General features: G+C 39.9%; 1 protein-coding gene across 1 annotated transcript in view; it reads left to right on the forward strand.

Moving 5' to 3' along the window:
- Positions 1-16,478, forward strand: part of LOC137503299 (uncharacterized) — a 49,654-nt gene extending 33,176 nt beyond the window's left edge. Inside the window, exons 5-6 of the mRNA XM_068230848.1 lie at positions 8,446-8,528; positions 16,418-16,478. Coding sequence (XP_068086949.1) covers positions 8,446-8,528; positions 16,418-16,478 — 144 coding nt within the window. The remainder of the gene's footprint in view (positions 1-8,445; positions 8,529-16,417) is intronic.
- The last annotated feature ends 9,698 nt before the right edge of the window (positions 16,479-26,176 follow it).

Genomic DNA, 26,176 nt, shown 5'->3' on the forward strand with positions numbered 1-26,176 from the left:
TTCATCGCCTCATGTGGTCTGCGCCATACACGATGCATTCCATCGGCATAGTGCAGTTGAAATCGTGACTTGTTCGACAATATCACGTTACGCCATTATTCCAGTATCCATCCCTGGTGACTGGCGACAAATGCGCGTCGTTGTGCCCAATGACTTTGGGTTGACAGTGGCACCCGTGTGCGGCGCCGGCTCCCATACCCCATAGAACCCATGTTCCTACGGATTGTCCAGTGGGAGACATGTCTAGCACGACCTGTGTTGAATTGAGCCGTGATATGTTGCACGGTTGCCCGCCTGTCACAACTGACAATCCGTCTCAGATGTTGCCGGTCACGGTCATCGAAAGTGGCTGGACGGCCGGTCGTTCGTCTGTTGTGGACGGTGTCACGCGCACTCAACCATTCACGATACACCCTGGACACGGTTGATCGTGTGAAGCCGAATTCCCGCACCACTTCCGAAATCGCACTTCCCATCCGTCGTGCACCGACCACCATACCCCGTTCGAACGGTGTCATCTCACGACGACGTTTCATGTTACACCTGTCACATGCACAGCCACTGCTCACAAGGTCTCCTATACAACTGCCGCTGGCACAGGGGGCTTGTGGTGCGCATACAACACACCTGCGCATCAGTGCTCCGCTATCCCATGAAATTTGCTCAGTCAGTGTATACTAACCAGATATTGTAATAGGAGTTGAATTATGGCTGAGAAACGATATAAATGATGCAGATATTTTCTCACGGAACTGGAGTGTGTATCGTAGAGATAGGATAGGAATGGTAGGAGGGGGGAGTATTCATCCTGGTGAAAGAAGAATTTGTAAGCTACGAAAAAGTCAAAGACGAGAAACATGAAATTCTAGGTGTAAGGCTCATTTCTAAAGATAATAGGCAACTTGATGTCTTTGGAGTGTACAGACCAGGAATGTAGCGCATATGCTGATTCAGAATTATTTGATAAGATAATCAGCTATGTGGGAGACGATAAGGAAAGGAGCGTGATTGTAGTGAGTGATCTCAATTTACCAAATGTCAATTGGGAAGGTAATGCGAACGACCGGAAGCGTGACCAGCAAATGGCAAATAAGTTAACATGGGAAGGGCATCTGATTCAGAAAGTGATTTAACCAACTAGAGGGAAGAATAATCTGGATGTGGTGCTGGTAAAACCAGATGAGCTCTATAGAGAAACCGAAGTAATAGATGGTATTAGTGATCACGAAGCTGTTTTTGTGGTAGTTAAACATGAATGCGAAAGAAAGGAAGGTATTAAAATTAGGACTATTAGGCAGTACCATATGGCTGATGAAACAGGCATGAGGGAGTTTTTAAAAAGTAACTATGATAGGTGGAAAACGGTAAATAAAAATGTAAACAGACTCTGGGATGGTTTTAAAGTAATTGTTGAGGAATGTGAGAATAGGTTTGTACCTTAAAGGTTTCAAGGAATGGTAAAGATCCACCATATTATAACAGAGAAGTAAAGAGACTAAGGAGGCAGTGCAGGTTGAAAAGAAATAGAGTTAGAAATGGCTGTTGAAGTAAGAAGAAATTGAAGGAACTTACTAGGAAATTGAATCTAGCAAAGAAGGCAGCTAGGGATAACAATATTTTAGTGAAAAATGGAAAACTATATATAGGTACTTTAAGGCAGAAGCAGGTTCCAAAGAGGACATTCCTGGAATCATTAATGAACAAGGGGAGTGTGTATGTGAGGATCTTCAAAAGGCAGAAGTATTCAGTCAACAGTATGTAAAGATTGTTTGTTACAAGGATGTCCAGATAGAGAAGGTGACTAATACTAAAGAAGTATTAAAATTTACCAATGACAACAATGTCATTTACAGTAAGATACAAAAGTTGAAAACTAGAAAAGCAGCAGGAATTGATAAGGTTTCGGGGGATATACTAAAGACAATGGGTTGGGATATAGTACCATATCTGAAGTACTTATTTGATTGTTGTTTGCATGAAGGAGCTCTACCAGATGAATGGAGAGTTGCTATAGTAGCCCCTGTGTATAAAGGAAAGGCTGATAGACATAAAGCTGAAAATTACAGGCCAGTCAGTTTGACATGCATTGCATGTAAACTTTGGTAAAGCGTTGTTTCTGTTTTTATTAGACATGTTTGTGAAATTAATAACTGGTTTCATAGAAGACAGTTTGGGTTTAGGAAAGGTTATTCCACTGAAGCTCAACTTGTAGGTTTCCAGTAACATATAGCAGATATTCTGGATTCAGGAGGTCAAATGGACTGTATCGCGGGAGAGTACAGGCAAAAATGAGTGCACCTGAACTTGACAAAAGAGTGACTAAATGGGTGGCTATGTTTCTAGAAAATAGAACTCAGAGGATTAGAGTAGGTGAAGCTTTATCTGTCCCTGTTATAATTAAGAGGGGAATTCCTCAAGGCAGTATTATATGACCTTTATGTTTGTGTATATATGAATGATATGTGTAAAGAAGTGGAATCTGAGATAAGGCTTTTTGCAGATGATGTTATACGATAATTTTGTGAGATGGACAGTAGGCAATGGTATGATGATGAACGGGGTTAAAAGTCAGGTTGTGAGTTTCACAAATAGGAAAAGTCCTTTCAGTTTTAAATTACTGCGTTGATGGGCTGAAAGTTCCTTTTGAGGATCATTGTAAGTATCTGGGTGTTAATATAAGGAAAGATCTTCATTGGGGTAATCACATAAATGGGATTGGAAATAAAGGATACAGATCTCTGCACATGGTTATGACGGTGTTTAGGGGTTGTAGTAAGGGTCTAAAGGAGAGGGCATATACATCTCTGGTAATACCACAACTGGAATGTGGTTCCAGTATATGGAACCCTCACCAATATTACTTGATTCCAGAACTGGAAAAAATCCAAAGAAAAGCAGCTCGATTTGTTCCCTGGTGATTTCCGACAAAAGAGTAGCGTAACAAAAATGTTGCGAAGTTTGGGCTGGGAAAACTTGGTAGAAACGAGACGAGTTGCTCGACTCAGTGGTATGTTCCGAGCTGTCAGTGTAGAGATGGCGTGGAATGACATTGGCAGACGAATAAGTTTGGATGGTGTCTTTAAGAGTAGGAAAGATCACAATATGAAGATAAAGTTGGAATTCCAGAGGACAGATTGGGGCAAATATTCGTTTATAGGAACTGGATTTAGGGAGTGGAATAACTTACCAAGGGAGATGTTCGATTAATTTCTAATTTCTTTGGAATCATATAAGAGAAGGCTAGGAAAAAACAGATACGGAATCCGCCACCTGCGCGGCAGCCCTAAATGCAGATCAATAGTTATTGAGAGTTGTTTGATGACAGCCCGTGTTCCACACCGTGTGATCTAGTCTGCACTCATGACCATGGTGTACCAGAAATGTTTATAATTTAGATCAGGATGCTATACACGAACACCAGAGGTTGTGTATGTTGCGCTGTCAACGTCTCGGAGAGCTTCTCATTGAAAGGTTGTGTGTACACCAATCTTCCACTCTGTCCCCATTGCTCTTTGTCCTCAGCATGGACACCACCACATGGGACTTGCAAAGGGGTGTTTGTAGGACTCTGTTATATGCAGATGATGTTGCACTTGCTGATAGACCCGGAATGGGACTGCGGCATCAAGGTGAAGATTGAATACCTGTTTTTCACAATACAAGCTTAGAATGAACAAAAGGAAGAGTGAATACCTGGAGTCATCCGAACCATCTAATGGCTCCATCCAAGTTGATTCAGGTACCTAGGATCTTGCCTACAGACTGTTAGTGGGGTAGATGTTGAAGTGTGGTTTATGATACAGGCAGCGTGGATGAGATGAAGGGAATTCACAGGTACACACTGTGACTGAAGTATAACACTACGTCTGAAGTTCAGAATATAATGCATGTTAGTACGTCTTGTTGCTGTGTACGGTGTTGAATGTCGACGTACTGAGAAAGGTATGGAGTAGCAATTACACAACATGGAAATGTGTATACGCCATTAGTAGATGGGCATTGCAGTCCTGTATCACGTAAGAAAAGAAAGACACCGTTCACAAGCAAATGAGCATAGAATATGTCACCAATGGTTTGGTCGGCGTCCTTTTGCTGTACCTGACGCAGTTGGCAATTTCATCCAATCTTTTGAAATTACTTTGCAATGTCCACATGGACCTACTATAAAAAGACATTGACAATATTATACAAAAATTTAAAACTAGAAATGCTGCTGGGATTGGTAAAATTTCTGGGCATATACGAAAGTCAGTTCTTTAAGATATTGATTAGTGTATGTGTGAATCAGCTATCCAAGATGAATTAATAATTAGTGTAGTAGCACCCTGTGTATAAAGAACATGTGCTAAACATAAAGCCAGTAATTACACACTAGTCAACTTGACTGATGTTGCATGCAAGCGCTCGGAATGCATTCTTTCTGATTATATTATACACATTTACGAAATTACAAACTGGTTCGATGGATGGTAGTTCAGGTTTCAGAAACATTATTCCACTGAAGCTCATCTTGTAGATTCCAGCAAGATATAGCAGATATATTAGATTCATGTGGTCTAATGTATCACGATTGACATATCTATAAGGATTTTCATAGGGTAGATCTTGGGAAACTACTGACAAAAATTAGTGTGGTTGGGATAGATAAAATTGTGGCTAAATGGGTGACTATAAAGACGAGGCCAAATTATTAAACATTAAAAATTGAGGATTGAAAACATAAGATGTTACCAATTTTTAAGATGATGACTTTAGTACTTGGTAAGCACCCACTTAGCTTTCATGTGTGACTTGATTAGACTGGGCATACCCTCAAACAGTATTTTACACTGACTCTTTAAATCGTCATCATGACACCAGATCTGAATGAAGCCAATTTCTGTCGTTATATTCGCTTTTCGTACTTTTCTTTGCTATCGCCTAAGGATGTTCTATGGGGTTCATGTCTGGACTGTTTCTAGACTTTGTGGCAAGGAGGCCCATCTTGCATAAAAATAAATTCACTTTGGCCAAACCACTCTTGCATCTGAGGTACCAAACGGGTTCTTAATTCTATATAGTTCACGCCCCATAGTTCCTTCTACAATATATAATTGTCCACAGCCGTACCAAGAATACACACTCCAGACCATCACTGAAGTTGGATGTTTCACTCTCTGCTTCACTCAATCTGGATGGAATGCTTCACCTTTTCTTCTGACACATGGACTTGACTCTTATTCTACAGGAAATACCGATTCGCCGCTAAAACAAACCTGAAATAAATGAAACAAATAAGCCTAGCATTAAATGCAATAAGCTGTACGGTTTGGAAGAAAAATTTCACACAGTTACTGTACTGTACAGTTACATCACTTAGATTGGGTTAAAATTGAATAATGAATGATAATTAAGGAATTACAGTATTTGTCATGGACTTGCCTGTTCCCAATCTTCACATAACCAATTCTGGAGGGTCGTGGCCCACTGGAACATATTTTCAGCCATAGCAGGAGTAATCTTCGCTTTTCTTAGAGGTCGTCTTGCTCTCAATCTAGCATTAAATAGCTCTCGTCTCAAAGTCCTGGCTGGTACCAATGACCCGTACTCTTATAATTTCATACGTAAATCCAAACTAGTAACCTTGCGGTTGTTTACTGACATTTTTAAACAGTTTTGCTTCCTCCTTGCTGTTAGTTTCTTCTTTCGCCCACAGTTTCCAACACGTTGACATTTTGCCTTCCCCTTATCTTCACATTTTAAAATTCTACTTACAGATTGCTGTAATATTTGCAATCTAGAATCTACCTCTTGCTGTGAATAACGTTTCTCAACAAGTAGCTCTCTGACAATGCCTTTCTTGGCGAAAGTTCGTTTTGTCTCCCCATAACCTCAAAATTTGACAGTTCTCTAGTACCACTCTTAAGACATATCAACTGAACTCGTGAATAGTAGCAATAACGCACGCAATTTACAGAATGCACAGTATTAACAATAGGTCGCATTATTTACTTCCATACAGCAACAATATGCATATATAGACGATAAACAACAGAATATGTTCACTAACAAAATATGACACAAAACCATGTGAATAATGAAATTACATTGTGGTTCTCACTGTAGCCACTATATGATAAAATACAATAATGTGCGCAGGGATATCCCAAGTGGTAACTTTACCACCAAACAATGTTCAAGGATTAAACTATAAAGGTCGATAAATTACATAAAGATAGAAATATACCATTTACCATGAAAATTTGCCACGTCTGGAGTATTTGTAGAAAATAGAACTCAAAGTATTAGAGTAGTTGAAGCTTCATTTGATCCTGTAACAATTATGGGATTGGGTCCCACAGGGCAGTACTCTGAGACCTCTGTTTTCTGATATATATATATATATAAACAATATGAATAATGAACTGAAAACTGATTAAGCTCTTTGTAATAACTAAGGATTAAGGCCACGGCCGCTTCCTTCCCACTCCTAGCCCTTTCCTGTCCCATCGTCGCCGTAAGACCTATCTGTGTCGGTGCGACGTAAAACAACTAGCAAAAACAATTTTATAACTAAGTTTCAGGATTGTGCGTAACTGCAAAAAGACCTTGACAATATTGTAAGATGGACATCGGGCAATGCTATATTGGTAAATGAGGTGAAAAGTCAGGTTCTGTGCTTCACAAATAGAAAGAGTCCTCTCTAATTTAATTATTGTGTTGATGGGGTGAAAGTTCTTCATGGGGATCTCTATAAGTACCTAGTTATTCTTATTAAGGGTATATTTTCATTGTGGTAATCACATAAACGTATCAGAAATAAAATTTGCAGGTCTCTTAATATGATTATGAGGTTATTTAGGGGTTGTAAAGGAGAGGGCATATAAATCTGCAGCAAAACCACAATGGGAGTATGAGACCATCACCAGTATTACTTGATTAGAGAATAGGAAATACTCCACAGGAATAGCTCCATTTCTTGTGGTTGATTTCTAACAAAAGAGTTGTGTTACAGAGATGTTGCAAGGATTCAGCTGGGAAGACTTGGAGAAAGGAGACAAGGTCTTCAATTAAGCAGTATATTCTGAGATGTCATTGGAGAGATGGCTTGGAATGACATTAGTTGATGAATACATTTAAGTCATGTTGTTGAAGTATAGGAAAGGTCACAACATGAAGATAAGTTGGAATTCATGGGGACTAATTTTGGCAAATGTTCACTTATAGGAAGATGATTTAGTGATTGAAATAATTTACCGTGAGAGTATTTTCATAAATTTCCACAATCTTTTTCTACATAAACAACCAACATCCCTAAATGCTGTTGTTTGATTGTTTCATTGATTGATTTATTCATTGATTGGGACATTGACTGATTTATGTATTCTGGTCTTAATGTGATGTACAGAGAGGGACGATGGATATTTCTATGCTTGTGATATAAACATTGTCCTCTTGTTGAAAAGTGGTGGGAATAATGTGGGATTATTTGATATTACAGTGAAGTGTTTTGGAAAGAATATATATAGGAACATGGAAATGAACGAAGAAGTAACAAGTCAAGTCATGTATAGAAAAATTGGAACAGTGAAATGTGAATATAAGACAATGAAGATAATAGCTAGTCATTGTGGTATTAGGATCAATAGAAAGAGAAACATAAGCAAGGTGTGGTATTGGGTTATGGTTTGGAGAATGTTTATTATTATTTATTTTCCTTAAATTGTACATGTACACATACACAGAAGTGCCTCCACTCATACATGTATGTGTACATATACTCTGCTGAATATTCACAAATATGTAGATAATTTTAAATTTACATATTTACAAATGTTCCTCCTGTTCTGTGCTACCATGTCTACTGCTATCCAACAGTGTTTTCCTTTTCATGTTCTTATCTATCTTATCATTTGTTTGAAAAGCAGTGGCGAAAGGGCTCGGGTTAGAACGCAGCAGGTCATTATGCAAGTTAGGTCCCCAAAACAGTAAAATAAAATAAATAAATGCAATGTAAATTTTAATCTAATAGAAATTGTATACTTTATTTGAAGTAGCTGCACAAGTTGTATACGTGTTGATTATGTTTGTAACACAGAAGATATTATGAGTAAAATTTTGTAAATTATATACATTTATTAAGGACGAGCTGTGTGCTTAATAGAAAAAATAGCATATATTGTATAATATTGTATTTACAAAATTGTTTTCTTCTCTATTCTTTTAAAATTTAGTGCTTGATAATAATGTATTTTTGTGTACCATTTGCCAACAAGGTAGACACCTCACTTGCATTTAAAGTGATTTTGATTTGATTGTTCCTTTGAATTATATAATTTTTAAATGGGATGTAAATTAATTATACTCTTATTGTGCCACTATGAAATTTATTATCTCAGCTGTTTCTTGTTTAGGACTATATATTTTTCCCTTCTTTATTCTACTTTTCTTATTTCTTACTTATAGCCTTCTGAATATACTAAGGAGGAAATATTCATAGAAGAACATACTGATGATCAGCTCTTGCCGTACAGCAAAGAAGAAACGAAGTACGTACACTACAAATTCTATACAATATGGAATATGTTGTACCTATTCACAGCTGTGTTCAGTAGTGGTTGGTTTATCTCCAAAAACTGGCCGTTTTCATCAGTTTAATCCTTTCTTTACAAGATTACATTTAAACACTAATATCTTCAAATTCCACCTGTTAAAATTATCTAAAATATTCAGGTTATTTAAGATCATAATTAATGTTCCGTCATGTAGATTTATTGAATGTATATCTACAAAAAAATCCTTGGTAAAGCTTGATATTTTTGAAGTGTATTTGTTTACAATACCTTTAACCAACCACGAAAAATGTGTTCTTTTTTTCACTTTCTCTGCATCATTTGTTCATCACATTCTTATCATCTGAAATGCCTTCTGAAACTATTGCTTCCAGATATTCTGTGTAAGTTTTTTTTACGTTCATACCAACAGTGACACACAGAAAAAGCAATGTTTGTAGATTATAAATTACATCTACAAATTCAAAATTGTTAAGTTTTATGTACATTTTAAACAACAATTACTTCAAACTAACATAATCAGTTTCATTAATCAATATAATTATGGCTGAGTTCAATAATGTGGTCACTCAGAGAATGTCATTTTAAAATTATTTGGTTAGATTCCTTTTTTCTGGTAATTTCTGTTCTCTTGTGTGTTAAGTCAGATTCCTCCATTTGTGGACGCCAAAGCAGATAATGTGTTGTAGAAACGAAACTTTGAGGTCAGTTATGCTACATCTTTGGTGTCGTGGTTTTCAAATAAATCTTGTGCATTGTTGTAACCATAAAAATACTGTGCTATTGAATTTATGTTCATTCCAGTGATGTGGTCACACACTCTATTTCATTTTAGTGTTCATTGTCAGTCAGGTGGTTCTAGTGTATTGATTGAAAACATGCCTACATAATGAGTATAATCTAATAAAATAGACTGGTACAAGTGGAGTTTTAAATTTGTGCAGGTTGCTTAAAAAATTCAGAATTCTTTAAATAAGTGAATTTATTATTTCGTAAAAGTAGATAATAGGCGGTACATTGTTGCTTCACGTCCGTAGGTTTAACCTCCAAGTGCCCTACACGTGACCCCCCGGGTGGTGCTAAGAAAGCAATAACTGTTTCTGCTGGACCTATCTTTTAAATATCTCCCAGCAATGACTAAAGTATTTCATGGAAATAGCTGTTCTCAGAGCTACCAGACAAGGACGATTGGACCTTTCATCCGTGTCTTCCAGCTTAACATAGATGTGACTACCTATCCAAAGTTATCCTGGATAATAAGATAGATGTTGTGGGTATACATGAAATCCATACAGCCAATGAAGACGAGTTTCGGAAAAGGGGCCGCATTAATGGTTACACAGCTCTTGGTGCAACATATCACAGTGCACATGGTATAGCTACTTATGTTCGTAATAATATCCAAGATGCCTCACTGCTCTTTCATAACGAAGACGAAGACATCCATTGTGTTGCTGTGCGAGTGGCAGATGTTACTATTTTTAACATTTATAAACCCCCAAACGCAAAGTGGCCAAGTACCGTTCTACCTACTGCTCAACACCCTGCACTTTATATAGGCGACTTCAACAGCCATCACGAACTATTTAAGTACTAGAATAACAGTGAATGTGGAACGAAACTCTTAGAATGGACAGAAATGAACAATCTCCATCTGATGTTTGACCCAAAAGATCTTGGTAGTTTCCAATCAGCTGCATGGAATAGGGATTCCAATCTTGACCTGTGTTTTGTTAGCTGCAATGAGGGAGGACAGTCCTTACATACCAGTCGTAAAGTGTTAATACTTTTTCTCCACAGTTAACATGGCCCCATTGTAGTGGACATTGGCATGAAAATTCCTGTTGTACGGTCAATACCACATGCTCGGAGGAAATTCAGAAAAGCAAATTCGTCAACATTCACAACTGAACTGGATAAATGTGTTCGGTGGATTGCTCCCAAGCACAATTACAAGCGTTTCGTAGATGCAGTTATGATGGCGGCTAAGAAGAGTATGCCATAGAAAAGAATACATCCCTGGTTGGAATGTAGAGACTGATGCACTCTATAACGAATATCGGCATACTGGTGATGAAGACATAGCTGATGAACTTCTTTCCAGCATGGATACTACCCGGAGAGAACGGTGGATTGAGACAGTGGAGAATATCGACCTAACTCATTCCAGTAGATGATCTTGGGGGCACCGCAGAAAACTTGGAGGAAGGACACCTTTGGTGAAGCAACAGCCTGGACTTACTCCGGATGAAGTAGCATCTCACATCGTCACAACTTCCCAAACTCCATCAGATAAGAAACATACCAAATACATACGGCGCCAGCTCCAAACTCTGGAATCAAGAACACCACGCACATCAAGGTATTCACAACCGCTTACGGTGCAAGACATCAATGCTGCTCTCAAAGACGTTAAACCAAGTACAGCTCCAGATTTTGACGACATTCATCCAGAATTTCGCATTCATTTAGGGAAGAATGCAAGAAGTTGGCTGTTAAGGTCTTTTACCGACCTTCTACAGAACAGACAACTCCCGGCAGAATTCAAACGAACGAAAGTGATTTCCATCTTGAAACCAGGTAAGCCTGCCAATGACCCAAGCAGTTATAGACCAGTTGCCCTTCTTTTTGAGATGCTATTCCACAACAGAATCAGCGCAACTATTTTTCAGCGTATTACAGTTGATCAAGCTGGATTCAGGCCAAATCGCAGCTGCTGCGATCAAGTGCTTTCACTGACATTCCACATGGAAGCAGGTTTCCAGAAACAACTCAAGACCTCAGCTGTATTCATTGATCTTACAGCAGCATTTGATGCAGTCTGGAGGGAAGGATTAATTTACAAGCTTCTCCGAATTGCACCCCGTATGACCATCGTGCAGGTTATAAGCAATATGCTCAATGACAGAAGATTTCGAGTGTGTATGGGAAGTAGTATGAGTAGAGAAAGGAAGCTCAAAAATGGATTACCTCAAGGATCGGTACTGTCTCCCCTACTGTTCAATTTGTATATCTCCGATCTCCCAGAAACATCATCGCAAACATTTTGTTATGCTGATATCATAACACTAGCCACTCAAAATCGATACCTTAGTGTGACAGAAGAAGTGCTACAAAGAGACCTGATTTCACTTGAAACGTACTTCAAGAAATGGCAACTGTGTCCTAACTCTAACAAAACAGAAGTGTCATGTTTTCACCTGAATAATCGCCAAGCTGGCATTAAACTTCACATACGTTTTTGTCACCAAGAACTTCGGCATAGCAGCCATCCCAAATATTTGTGGATTACACTTGATCCCACACTATCTTACAAACAACATCTTATGAATCTGTCAAAAAAGCTCAAAACACGTAATATTATCCTTCAGAAATTGTATGGCTCAAGTTGGGGTTCATCAGCAAAGACTTTATGATCTGCTTTGGGACTGGTATTCTCGTGTGGTGAGTACTGTGCACCAGTTTGGCAGGATAGCCCATATACAAGACTAATTGGTACTCAACTGAATGTTAGTTTGCGGTTAATATCTGGTACTGTCCAGTCCACATCCCTTTATTGGCTCCCAATTCTGTCAGGTATAATGTCACCTGTTTTAGAAAGATGAAATGCTCCCATCCGAGAGTTCAAGAAGATAGAAATGAAGCGTCAACTGCCTGTTTTGGATGATATTCCTGTTCTCAAGGTAACGAGGTTGGAATCACGACATCCATCTTTGCATGATGCTGTCGCATTGGCTGATGGGAATTTTCACCCTTTAGAAGAATGGAGAAGTCGCTGGAAAGTTGCCACAGACAGTTCCTTACACAACATCTTCCTGGTGAACATCATCTACCGCGTAAGATTTGGACCAATCTGAATTGGGTGAGAACAAATCATGAACGACGCAGGGATGCCCTTTATAAGTGGAAATATATCTCATCACCAGAGTGCGACTGTGGTGCATCTCGACAGATGATCCCCATATTGTAAGTGAATGTACACGACGTTCCTACACAGGTAGCCCGAGTGACGTTTTGGAACCAACAGAGGAAGCCATACAGAGGATCACTCAACTGGACATTATTCTATAAAACATGTTTCTTGTCTGTGTACATTTGTAAATACTCTATATTTGTATGTATGTATCTAACTTGTTGCCCCATGCTAATAATAATAATAATAGATAAATAACGTAGTGATATAATATTCTTTCAAAATTGTAATTATTGTCACTGACCTTACAAAGTACCACAAGTGTATGTCCTGTTTTAAAACATTTAATGCAGTAGTGTTTTTGAACTGTAATTGTGACATTGCTAATTAATTTTTTGCTGTCACACCTTTGTTGGTTACTGTGTGAAATGATCTTTGATAATCCGTGGGAAATGATTGTATAGTCTCGGATTGGTGCTCTTAACCAAGCCCTTGTATCAGCAGGTCATGCGATGGCTAGTCATAGCCTAAGGTTTGACTTCAAACCAGATTTGTGATGGAAACTATGAATTCTGAATGGTTTATTTGATTTTGTGAGTGGTTAGGGTCTTCTCGGCTCTTATGTGATGCACTGACTTGTTCCTACTGTACTTTCACAACTAGTGGCAAGAAATATTCATGTCGGTCCTCAGAACTACCCAGTACCAGCTCACACTCTCTGTTTCTTTGTAATTCATGTGTAACAGGACACAATAGGCCACGTTAGAGAACAATCTTGTATTATGACCACCAGTAAAAATGTTGCTTATGAATCCTTTTCATACACAAAATGATATTTCTATTTTTGATGGAGTCTAAATTAGCTTTCTACTTTCTTCACATATTTTGTGCAGAGACCAGCAAAGCGACATGCATTTTATGTGTCTTCTTTTTTCTTGGCATATATGTCAGAGGTCAGTCCATTGTCTACGTAGCTTAGTCCATTTTACATCATAGATTTTAGATGCTTCTGAAGGATTCAGTCGACAGGATCTTATCTGCTACTTCCCACTTTGTTTTAGATCTCACCTCAGGCGCTATTGTTTCCTCACTCTCATTTCAGCAGTCTACAAATATCATGCCGCAACTTAAATGACTTCCTTTAAAATGTCTAAACTATTTGCCATGCCAGTTGGGTATTGAATTACATAAGAAAAGATTTTAAGATTCATAAAATTTCCTAAGTGCTGACTTGTGGAAATACACGTATTTCTGAGATTACCAATTAGTGATGAGATTACCTTCCATTTGTGGAGAGACACATTGTCCTGAGCTAAATAGTGATGAGGCTTACTTCCGTTTGTGTAGAGACACATGGTCCTGAACTAACCACTTAGTTATGTGGCTTCCTTCCAGCTTTAGAGCGTTGAGTGTCACATGGCCCTGAGCTGACCACTTTGTGCCACTCCTCCATGGTCTTCATATTTATAGGCGTGATCAGAGTGAAAATAACAAACTGATTAATATGATCGTCTGCTGTCTATGACGTATGTAAGCAGAAATATGAATTGCAAAATTCTATTCAGGCTAGAATACACTGACGGACTCCCCTCTTGTAGGTACTCGTAGAATTTCACCGGATATTCAAACTGTCCTTCCCATTTAACACAGATATACCCATTTTTTATTTTTTTGAGTTATAAGTTTTTCTTCACAATGCATTTATAGGAGTCACTTAAACACGAAATCCAGAAGCGTTCAGACATTCAAACACTATTTTGTGAAAATACGTTTTTATAGATATCGGACATAGGCATTAGGGGAGAAAATTTGAACATACAATAAACTAATTTCAATATTAGGATGTGTAAAATATCCATTGCATTCCATTTTTGTAACAGAATATTCATCAGTCTGCATCTGGTGGCAGGGTCCGGTGTTGTGGTTCATTGACACCAGTTAGTTCGGTCTCGGGCCATGTCTGCATGTAGTCTTCCAACTTTGAGGCTGCTGTGCACTTTATCAGTCTATGCTGTCTGGTTCGTCCCTAGCGCATCTTTTCACCGACTTTCTGTGTAATACTCTGACTTTCCCAATGTATCGTCCTCTACACGCAACACATGGCCAAACCAGCGCACACGCCTTTCCCCAATTTTCTTCTGGATCGCTGCAATGCCAAAACGTTTTCTAATATCATTTGAAATGTGATCTAGCCTAATTATGCCAGCCTTCCACATAAGAAACTTCGTATCCATGATGCTTAGTTGGCGTTCTACCTCTAGAGCTGAGCAGCATTCGTTGCCGTAGAAAACGACAGGATGGATATCGATAGGACAGATATCAGTTCGGTAGAACTTAGTTTAGAGATGGCCCTTCGTCCAAAGTTCGGAAGGGCGCCTGTTGTCATTCTCCACTTCAGTCAGGCTTTGTATATCCTTAAGTTGACTTCATCAGTAAGTCGGCCATAATCATAGATTGTGGAGCCAATATACTTAAATATCCCTATATATTCAATGTCAACATGCATGGTTCCAACTTCTCGACGATGTAATGCAATGTATTCCGTCTTTTTCTTGTTGGGGCGCGGAGCTTATTGCGCTAGTCGATTGTTCCAGTCTTCTGTTTGACACTGCAGGTCTAGCTTATTCTCTTCAGCCAAACGATATCATTTGCTTAGAGAACTGTCCATGGTATTGGACTGCGCAGATTTGTGGTAATTATGTCCATCACAAGAATAAGCTGCAGTGGTGATAAGCCGGGGCCTTGATGGACTCCTACAGTTATGCGGAAGTCATCAGACGCTCCTGCGGCAGCTTCAACACAACTAATTTGTTCTTTGTAGAGCAATTATACCCTCTCAGCAAGGTGCTCTGGAATGCCATGTACTTGTAGGGCTGACTGATTAGGTCATGAAGTACCCGATGGAAGGGCTTCTAAGGGTCCAGAAATTTGTGATGAAGCCTCTTATTCTTTTCACAGTGTTTCTCAAGTAATAGTCCGGCAGCATGGGTTTCTCCTATTGCGCCACAATTTTACACAAATCCAGCTTAGCTTGTTGTATGTTTGTCTAAATCGCTAATCCTTTTGTCGAAGATTTGTTCTAAGTCTCTCATTGCGAGGCTCAGAAGTATGTTCGGGCCGTGATTAGAAAAATTGGCAGGGCTTCCCTTATTTCTGAATTGATAATCCGTCGCTAGTCTGTTTGTTTTTGACCTTCTTTGATCATATGGTTGAAAAGCTTGCTCTAGCCACATTGCTGCATCCCCCCGTTGAGAGAAACAAAACTCTGCTGGAAGATAATCGGGACAGATGGCTTTCCCTGGTTTCATTTCCTTCAGCATAGTCTGGACTTTAGTGACGTCATTTTCCTACGTTGGACCTTCACCAGCGGAGGTGAATACTATTGGTAGATACGGAAATTCCATGATTGAAATGTTGTCAAAATAGTTACACCAGTGTACTCGCGCTTCCCGCCTCTCCAGTAGCAAATCGTCTGTTTCCTCATTGATGCCGTAAAAACGTTGGACTTCTGACGTTTTGCGATGGCTCGATTGGACTAGGCATTAAAAATTCCGCTCGAATTCGCGCATGTCATGTTTAACATATAGACCTGCCTACCGGTTTGATTTTATTACGGCAAATGCCTCCTTCATTTTACGAGTGGCTACCTTGTAGGCATTCCAACGAGCAAGAAACTCGTGGTACAGCTGCTTCTTCAACCGTACTGCATATTTAACATCTTCATTCCTTGGCCATATATCATGTTTAATCCTTCGTTGTCGTCGCCCTGACTTAATTGTTCTAGGAATAGAGCGAAAGGCGTCTTTCAGTTAAGTCCGGCTCACTTCAACTATGGTGATTTGTGACTCTGTAACTTTAGCAACGACGTTAGTCTCCTTCTTCAGGGGCAACCATTTGATCCCAATTTGTCTATTTCCTGTGAAGTATTGGCTCTTGGTGACTTTATCCACAGCTTAGAGGACTGGTCGTTGGTGCATCGCAAGGATTTAATAAGGGACAACTGTTATCTCTAGAACAACTTCGAGATTTCACCCTCTCACAAGGTTGTAGTCAGTGCGAATTGGATGGGAGCCACTGTAGTACAGAGTAGATGAATATCACTCTTTTTGAACCGTGTGTTTGCGGTGATCAGTTTCTGCATAATCGCGAATTTGTTGGGCATCGTCGTTCTTTTCTCCACGTCCATGAACGCCATGGACTGTTTGTTCTTCTTTCCTCGGTCCGACACGTCCATTCAGATCAGCGGCAGCGATAAGATAGTCAGCGGTCTTCTTGTCAGGCAGTGCCCAGAACGCATCTTTGGTTTCCATGCGCACGTCAGTTTGTGGAGCGTTGCGCTGAATAATTGGAATTTCCTTTTCTCCCCAATGCGGACGAGTTACATCAAGCGATTGTCAAACTTTGGCACCTCGGAAACTGAACAGTCAAATTTAGCTGATATGACAATGTCAACACCATGAGCTGTTCTTCGGTTTCTGTTGTACACCAGTTAGTAACCACACCTCTTTTCACATGACTTTTCTCCATTCCATCTTTATTTCCGCACCTCTCAGATGCCTACAAGCCTTCTCTCAAGTGCAGTGGCGTATTCGCTACTTCACCCAGGCATAATTCAATGATGGGATACAAAATGGGGGTACTAGCATGGTTAGCCGTCACAGCCCGTGCGACGGTAACCCTAGCATAGTTTTCATGCTGACTGGGCACTGCCAATGCGTGTCCCTTCCAGGGGCTGCACTAACCTTGGCTCCGATACCATGAGACATATTTCTGTAATGATGTAACGGCATTATTTTACGGCCGGCTTGTCTTGAAGCATTTAGGTGCTCATGACGGAAGGTAGTAACGCAGCTGCGGACACGGAGAACAGATGCCTTTTGCAGCCACTCCTCTAGAGAAGAAACGGTACCCTCTTTTCTGCATTAACTTCCAGAAATTTAGTGTACCTCTTCCGCCATCTGGTCCCTAGTGAACGTCTGCATCTCCGCCAAAGTTGCCATTAAAGACTTTGTACATGTTTGGTACGCGAGAGCTTTTATATATTGCTCAAGTTCATCGGCAGGCCAGCGGGGAACCCGTATCCGTCACCTGGCAAGCGCCACGTGTTACAGTAATATAGCTGGTTGGTGTAGTATATTTATCAGTGCAAAATGAAACATTATTTTACTGAAAACTAATTGTGAACCTGATAAATTACTTGTCACAGGAATCAAGTATTCACGTAAAGAAGAAGGGTTACAGACTTTTGCACCTTTGCTTGGTGTGATATGCCACAGAACACATGACATACCATCCAGTGTCGTATTTTCTGTCCCCGGTTGTCTAGTGGTATCAACATCAATATCTTGTTTGATGATCCAGAGATTTAGTCTGTCATATCTGGAATCAATGTCCCCCTTTCATTTGTCCACTTATTTTCTCCAAAGAGTGCAGTAACAATACATGGTCGAGCCTCCCATTACTTTGCTTGTGAGCCAGTCGTGCATTCGACTGGGCCATGTGAATTCAGTTCATACAGCATGAATTGGAAAGTACCAGTCCATGTTATGATATATTTTAGCCTGCGTGATCGATTTTCCCATGTGGCAGTTGTAAGCGGATCTCACCTTTAACCAAGAAATTTGCATTTCCCGCCCTTCTTCCGTAGAATATGTAGAACTACTCTGTGGTGGGGAGACAGGCTCAGAATTGGATGCTATCTAACTATGTTATGAATCCATTAAAAATAATCACGTTGCCCGTGATCTTTTGAAATAAATAGAATAATATTCCTTCTTTTGCATAGCAGCAATATCCGCTACGGTGCAATTCAACGTCTTGTCATGTCGAATTTTGGCTCAAGCCTTGATATTCATGCTCCTTCTATCCGTATTGTTAAAGTAATACTTGTAAGAATATTCAAGGGCATGATAGGTTGCGTTTGGTTTCAAAATTAGGATATTAGGACATTGTAATAAAACGCTACCACCAATGCCATATTCTGTGTTGCCTTCATAATGTCTTTAACAGCAGTGTCTTGAGGAGAAAAGACAGTATCAATGCTAGCGAGAGAGCCGTCGTATACTTGTTATATTTCAGCTTTGCCAGGATTCCATCGGGATTAGTGGCTACCGTGTTAAATACAGGAATTAAGACGTAGACTGATGTAGTAGATGGTAGTAAGTATGAATGTCCTTGTATAAACCTACCGTCCTATATATAGGTTGGCTATGTTTGATTGCACATCAAAGATGCATACTTCGGAAAAGCGACACAGTGACATAATAAAATGCTATAGTGATATAACAATGTACAAATACAATATGTATATTTGTGTGACAAAATAACATTCATAAAAGATTAGCCGTGTTTCAACAGATCTTGTTGAATGTCGGCAAATGTTCTCAACTTTATTACTATCTACAGCACAGAGTTTCACTCAAACAACCTCAAGAACAAGGTCCTTTACAAAAACTATTACTTCCCTGCAACAAAGCGCAGAGTGCTTCAACAAGATCAAAACTCCAAAGCATATGCCGTTCTTTATGTAGGAGAACAGACTACGGATTTCGATAGAATAATATGTGCTGGATTAAGGAGCTATTATGAGTATTTACCCTTTTAGGCTGGACCACTTCTCATGCTTTCTTCAAATGAGGTTGTCTATTAACTCGTACATTTCCAAACCGTGACAAGTTTCTTGCGCCTGATATCGTGATTAAGAAAAGACGCAACATATTCTCGTAACAAGTGAGAGCTTTTGAAATTTAACCTCAGATGATGTTTACTCTCAGGAATGTAATGTATATGAGTAACGAGCTCTCTGCACTGGATATCAGTGATGGGAATGTCCAGTAGCAAATTCCCTGTGTGAGAGTTGTAGTGGATTTGGCTGTTGAACTATTGGTCACATGGTTTTAATTTGTCACTGTAGATCGAGACCCGAGGTGAGCTATAGAGATCATCAACCTCCGGACGGCGGATCATCTAGTTTTAGGTGTAGTGTGTGCAGTGAAGTCCTGGGTAGGAAGTTGGACCTCTTGCAACATCTGAAGAGACACAAGGAAGATCGACCCTTCAAGTGCGATAACTGCGGAAAGGTGTTATGTAGCCGAAGCAGCTTGTCGAAACACCTCAGGATCCACCCACTCCAAGTGTCCAGATTTTCTGATAATTGTTTTACAAAGAGGAAAATGCTGACTGGGGACACGCGATTGCTAAAAGGTGGGATTATAAACGAATGCTCAGTATCTCGTAAAAATTTCAGGAAAAGGCCGGACGTTATGCGGTCTCACACGGGCGAGAACCGATACTGTTGCAACGTCTGTGGAAAATCCTTCAGCTCGAAAAAACTAGCAGGTCACATGGGTATTCACACAGTCAACAAGCCTAACTCCTGCACTGTATGTTGCAAATCATTTGTCAAGAAAAGCAATTTATCTTATCACAAGCTGACTCAAACAGGAGAGAAGCGAAACGGTTGCAATGTCTGTAGCAAGTCATTCATACAAAGATATAAACTAACTGAACATATGCGGACCCATACAGGCGAGAAGCCATATAGGTGCAATGTCTGTAGCAAGTCATTTATACAGAGAGGTAATCTGACCTGTCATATGCGGACCCATAAAGGCGAGAAGCCTTTCAGCTGCAATATCTGTGGCAAATCATTCACAATCAAAAGCAGTCTGACCGTTCATATGTGTATCCATACAGGCGAGAAGGAATACAGTTGCAATGTCTGTGGCAAATCATTCATACAGAGAGCTAAACTAACCGAACATATGCGAATCCATACAGGCGAGAAGCCATACACTTGCAATGTCTGTAGCAAGTCATTCATACAGAGAGGCAATTTGACCTATCATATGCGGACCCATACAGGCGAAAAGCCTTACAGCTGCAATATCTGTGGCAAATCATTCACAATCAAAAGCAGTCTGACCGTTCATATGTGTATCCATACAGGCGAGAAGGAATACAGTTGCAATGTCTGTGGCAAATCATTCATACAGAGAGCTAAACTAACCGAACATATGCGAACCCATACAGGCGAAAGGCCTTACAGCTGCAATGTCTGTGACAAATCATTAACAAAGAAAGTCTATCTGACCTATCATATGCGTACCCATACAGGTGAGAAGCCTTACAGCTGCAATGTCTGTGATAAATCATTCGCAACGAAACGCAGTCTGACCGATCATTTGCGTACCCATACAGGCGAGAAGCAATACAGGTGCAATGTCTGTGAGAAATCGTTCGCAACGAAAGGCAGTCTGATTTTTCATATGCGGACCCATATGGACGAGAAGCCTTACAGCTGTAATATCTGTGACAAATCATTCACAACGAAACGCACTGTGACCGATCGTATGTGTACCCATACAGGCGAGAAGCCATACAGCTGCAATGTCTGTGGCAAATCATTCATACAGAGAGGTAAACTAACCGAACATATGTGGACCCATACAGGCGAGAAGCCTTCAACTGTAATATCTGTGACAAATCATTCACAACGAAACGCACTGTGACCGATCATATGTGTACCCATACAGGCGAGTCATAAAGACAGGCAAACTAATCGAACATACGCGGACCCATACAGGCGAGAAGTCTTACAGGTGCAATGTCTGTGGCAAATCATTCACAAGGAAAGGCAGTCTGACCGATCATATGCGGACCCACACATGCGAGAAGTCATACAGGTGCAATGTTTGTGGCAAATTATTCAGAAGGAAAGGCAGTCTGACCGATCATATGCGGACCCATACAGGCGAGAAGCCTAACATCTGCAATGTCTGTGGCAAATGATTCATAAAAAGAGGCAATCTTACCGAACATATGCGGAGACATACAGACGAGTCATAAAGAGAGGCAAACTAACCGATCATATGCTGACCGATACAGGCGTGAAGCCTTACAACTGCAATGTCTGTGGCAAATCATTCACTAGGAAAGGCATTCTGACCGATCATATGCGGACCCATACTGGCGACAAGCCAAACAGCTGCAATGTCTGTGGCAAATCATTCACAAAGAAAGGCAGTCCGACTTAACTGTTCATATGCGGACACACAGAGAAGAGAAGCCATACTGTTACATAGTTTATTCCACTGAAGCACAACCTGTAGTATTCCAGCAAGATATAGCGGATATCCTGGATTCAGGAGGTCAATTGGACTGTATCGCGACTGACCTGTCTAAGGCGTTTGATAGGGTAGATCGTGGGAGACTACTGGCAAAAATGGGTGCAATTGGACTAGATAAAAGAGTGACTGAATGGGTGGCTCTGTTTTTAGAATATAGAACTCAGAGAATTATAGTAGGTGAAGCTTTATTTGGGCCTGTAAAAATTAAGAGGGGAATTCCTCAAGGCAGTATTATTGGACCTTTATGTTTTCTTATATATATCAATGATATGTGTAAAGAAGTGGAATCAGAGATAAGGCTTCTCGCAGATGATGTTATTCTGTACAGAGTGATAAATAAGTTACAAGATTGTGAGCAACTGCAAAATGATCTCGATAATGTTGTCGGGTTGTTGCATTTTCAGATTAAAGCTCGCAAATGAGCTGTTTTAATTCAGTAATGGCTACTATACCCCACCCATATCCAATCCCTCCTTCAACGATAACGCCCCTTCCTCCCCAACATCAATAACCGAACCACCGCCGTCTCAATCTATATATGTAGGATTGAGACGGCAGCGAACCGTACTGCCGAACCTTACCCCCACCACTACCACATGAAAGGGTTTGACAGCGGCATAGGTCCTACCCTTCCGAGGGTCCGGCTCAGGCTTAATACTTTTGCCCTCCACTCGCGTGGGCGCGCTGTTGTACATCACGTCACTCACCTAAGCCCACGTGACGAATACGGCAGCTCCTATTGGTAGAAACATTTCCCGATTGCTATTGGTCGATTTCAGTTTGACAACTTGGACCACGTGGGACGACCACGTTTTTCACGTTTGTGATATTTTTCTTTACTTTGATTTGTATGCGTATATCTGTTATATTCGTTTGCGTGTTTGAAGAAAAAGTACAAGATATTTGAGGTAAGCATCCTTACTGTTCTTGTTTTACTAATCTCCTGAGGCCAGAACATGAAAACATACCACACCAAGACAAATGAATTTCGGATAATTTGAAACATAAATGCGGCAAGTATCCAGTATTCGGTAGATAGGTTCGAACCCCGCTATCGGCAGCCCGGAAAATGGTTTTCTGTGGTTTCCCATTTTCACACCAGGCAAATGCTGGGGCTGTACCTTAATTAAGGCCACGGCTGCTTCCTTCCCATTCCTAGGCCTTTCCTGTCCCATCATCGTGATAAGACCTATCTGTGTCGGTGCAACGTAAAGCAACTAGCCTTATCATAGTTGTCCCCCTGTGGGTAGGGGCAGTAGAATAACAGCCACAGCATCCTCAGCCTGCTGTCCCATGGGTCCCATGTGGGCTCTGTACTTGGGAGCTTGGGTAGGCGACCACGGAGCCTTTAATTGAATTTTGGCACTGCTTCTGCTTACTTGTGCCAGGCTCCCCACTTTCACCTATCCTATCTGATCTACCTCGATCACGACCTGTTCTTTTCTGCTCCCGATTGTATTATGTATGGAGGCCTAGGGAGTCTTATTTTTCTCAAAGGGCATGGTCCTTCTTAGCTTATACCATCATTTTCTCCTAGTGTCATCCCCCTTCCATTTCTTCTCTCCGATTACTAATATATATAGGGGATGGTTGCCTAGTTGTACTTTCTCTTAAAACAATGAACTAGATTTTAGGCCCTTTTAATCAACAGGTATCATCATCTTAAGCAAGGAGATTTGTGGTGAGGGCAAGATATTTGGTGGCCATGACATATACTAGGAACTGTCCCATCATTCGCCTTACTACAGGCGAAAGGAAAAACCAATCTCAGGACAGCTGGTGGTAGGGGAACAGCCCGTTTCTGTGTCCCAAATGCAGAGGTGTAGAAACACGGTGGAACCATAGCCACCCCTCCTCTGCTTGGTTGGCCAGTTGGAGTGCATGCTGTCAGACCACAGATCAGCCTACTCTGCAACCACCAACATAGATTTCTGCCTTCGATATACAGTAGGTACAAATGGCACTGTCTGAAGTGAGTTTCCACTGTCTACAACTAGCATTTCGTCTAGGTCCCAGCAAAGTCCCTTGCACACCGTAATGTTGTGGAAGTAGCAGCATATTGTTCATAATACTGTACTAAATTAGCAAGCAATTCCTTGGACATAGCTCTTAATAGGTGGAGCTATGTTGCGACTTGGAATGGGAATGTTTTGTGCTGGATCAGCTGCCATATTATTGTATGTAGATCCTGATGCTACATATTTCTGCAAATTTATTAGAACTCCTCTCCTGCGGATGGACTGAAAGGAAGCATTATTTGTACTTCCTGCATTATGTAAGAGCGAGCAATCACAGAATCTGTAATCTCTCTCTTGTCTTTTAAACCCTCAAATATATTCATGATTCAATCCTTTTCCATGTAGCAGAATTTTTTTTATAAATCCTACTGCCACATAAAATAGAACATTTTTATTGTAAATAGTGTAGATCATTGAATACAAGGGATGCATACAATTTTGTAGCTTGACATTGTTTATCATCTAAATGCAGATGACTGATTGAATGATATGTTGTGTTTTGGTGCAGTATGTAGGAACAGAATATGTGCTATCATGTCTTGGTTTCTTCAAACACTACTCTGCCAGAGATTTGCCATCCTCTAGTAGATGCAAAAGAAGTACAAATCTCAATATTTTTCAGTGTGTGGCCCAAGGTGCCTCTTTTGACAGACTGAAAGATGTATCATATAGTAAGTTCCTTGGGAAAATACAAATGGTGTTGCTGAAAACTTTTGCAATGTCAGTGCAACGTTAAACTTCAATAAGAGAGAAAAGTATTATGTTGTACCTTGTCAGTTCCATTCTTTCTTTCATAAATGAATGATCTTGTATTTGTGTTGTATTGAATAGTTTTCTGGCTGATGAATATTAATTGATGATTAACACTGCTGAATATAATTTCTACACAATTTTATACCTGTAACACTGTGGATAGTAAGTAGAATATAGCTCCATAAATCAGAAGATCATGTTTCATTACAATTTACCTTTGAATCCTACAAACTCCCTCCTTAGCATATGAGTTTCCTTTCATCATTTTGGTTCCTGTATATGGTTTTCTTTCTTACATTGTATTTATATTTTATTTCCTGCATAAGTGGCCTATCTTGATACTATTGACTGTTACAGTTGGCTTAAGTAGTGTTAAAGAGGACTGATGTACGAGGGGTAGTGTCTATTTCTGTCATAGGTCTTAATCTGAGATAAGGATTGCCAATCCCACTCACCTTCAGGTCACTTCCTTCCTCCCTTTGTGAGTTAGCTTCCTTTTTCCTCAGCAGAAACAAACAAAAGCAGCACAGGCAAGGCCAGTCACTCCGATCCTTCAAGGCTTTGTGAATTGATAAAAATAAAATATAGCTCCATAATTGAAATAATTATAATAAGCAGCACAAGCTGGTAAGCTTCTTTTCACCAGCAAAAAATTTAATAATAATAATAAAGCACAGCCCAACCTCCAGGTGTATTGTTTTTCAGAATGCAGTATTTCAGAAAAAGGTAACAGAAAGAAGGAAAGAGAGAAAAGGAAATGAATGAAAAATAGAAGAGAAAGAAAAAAAGAAACAATATATTTAATATAATATTTAAGAGTGGAGGGGGGACGAGAACCTGGGGACCCTCCGCGCGCTAAACGATTTAAATCACACGCCCGGTAATTTTAGTTCAGCCCTGTTTACACTAGAGGCGCTGGTGTGCAATTCCTGGCGATCTTTGCGCAGCCGTTGCGTTCAGAAGTGAAAAATAACGTTGAGAGTCATCTCTTACTCATTCTCTTTGACCACGTGTAAAGCCCACTAGAGCAGGACTGTATTGATAGTTGATAGAAATATAACGGGACATTGCACCCAGTGTTGTTTTCAAGAAGTGTCGTGTACTCTGGAGTTCTCACTGGTAATTCATCCTTTCCTAAATTCTGCCCCTTCTACTGACTGATACAAATCAAATAAGTTCTTTAAGTGTTTGTTTTAAGTGATTACACTGAATTAAAATATCAGGTTTTGTCTCTAGGTGTGAGGTATGTGTTACAAAGGACGCGTATTAGCCATTTCTACAGCCTATTCCGTTAATTTATTGTGCTACAGATTTTCTTCATTGAGAGATTGTGATTTCTATCATTTACAATGTGTCTACAATCTCTATTGTCGGTAAGGTTCAAGTTCTATAATTTACTTTTGCGAAAATTATAGATCTCAGTTGGGAAGAGTAAGAAGTTAATACTAATCTTTCTCAGTTTCAGCATTCTACAGATTTTTAACATTTAATATTTTAAATTTTCTTAATTTTTTTTCTACTTAAGCATTAAAACTGTATACACATATAACTGGCATTCTTTTTGAAAACTCCTGGCCTTTGTGTCACAAGTGCCGGCAAACCTGTTCCTCGTGTGTTGTAGCAATATAACGTAACTTATCTTACCTCTCATAATTTTTTGGTGTGAAGAATTTTTCTGAAATGCTACGCAGGTGAAGAATTGCGGATATTAGTTTCAGAAAGAAATGACAATATGTAGTGCATAATTTTAATTATTGTGTTGCTGTGTTATTTACCTATGTTTGCAATTTAATAGTGACGCTGTGAATGTTG

The sequence above is a fragment of the Anabrus simplex genome, chromosome X (assembly GCF_040414725.1).
Source record: "Anabrus simplex isolate iqAnaSimp1 chromosome X, ASM4041472v1, whole genome shotgun sequence".
Classification (NCBI taxonomy): Eukaryota; Metazoa; Arthropoda; class Insecta; order Orthoptera; family Tettigoniidae; genus Anabrus; species Anabrus simplex.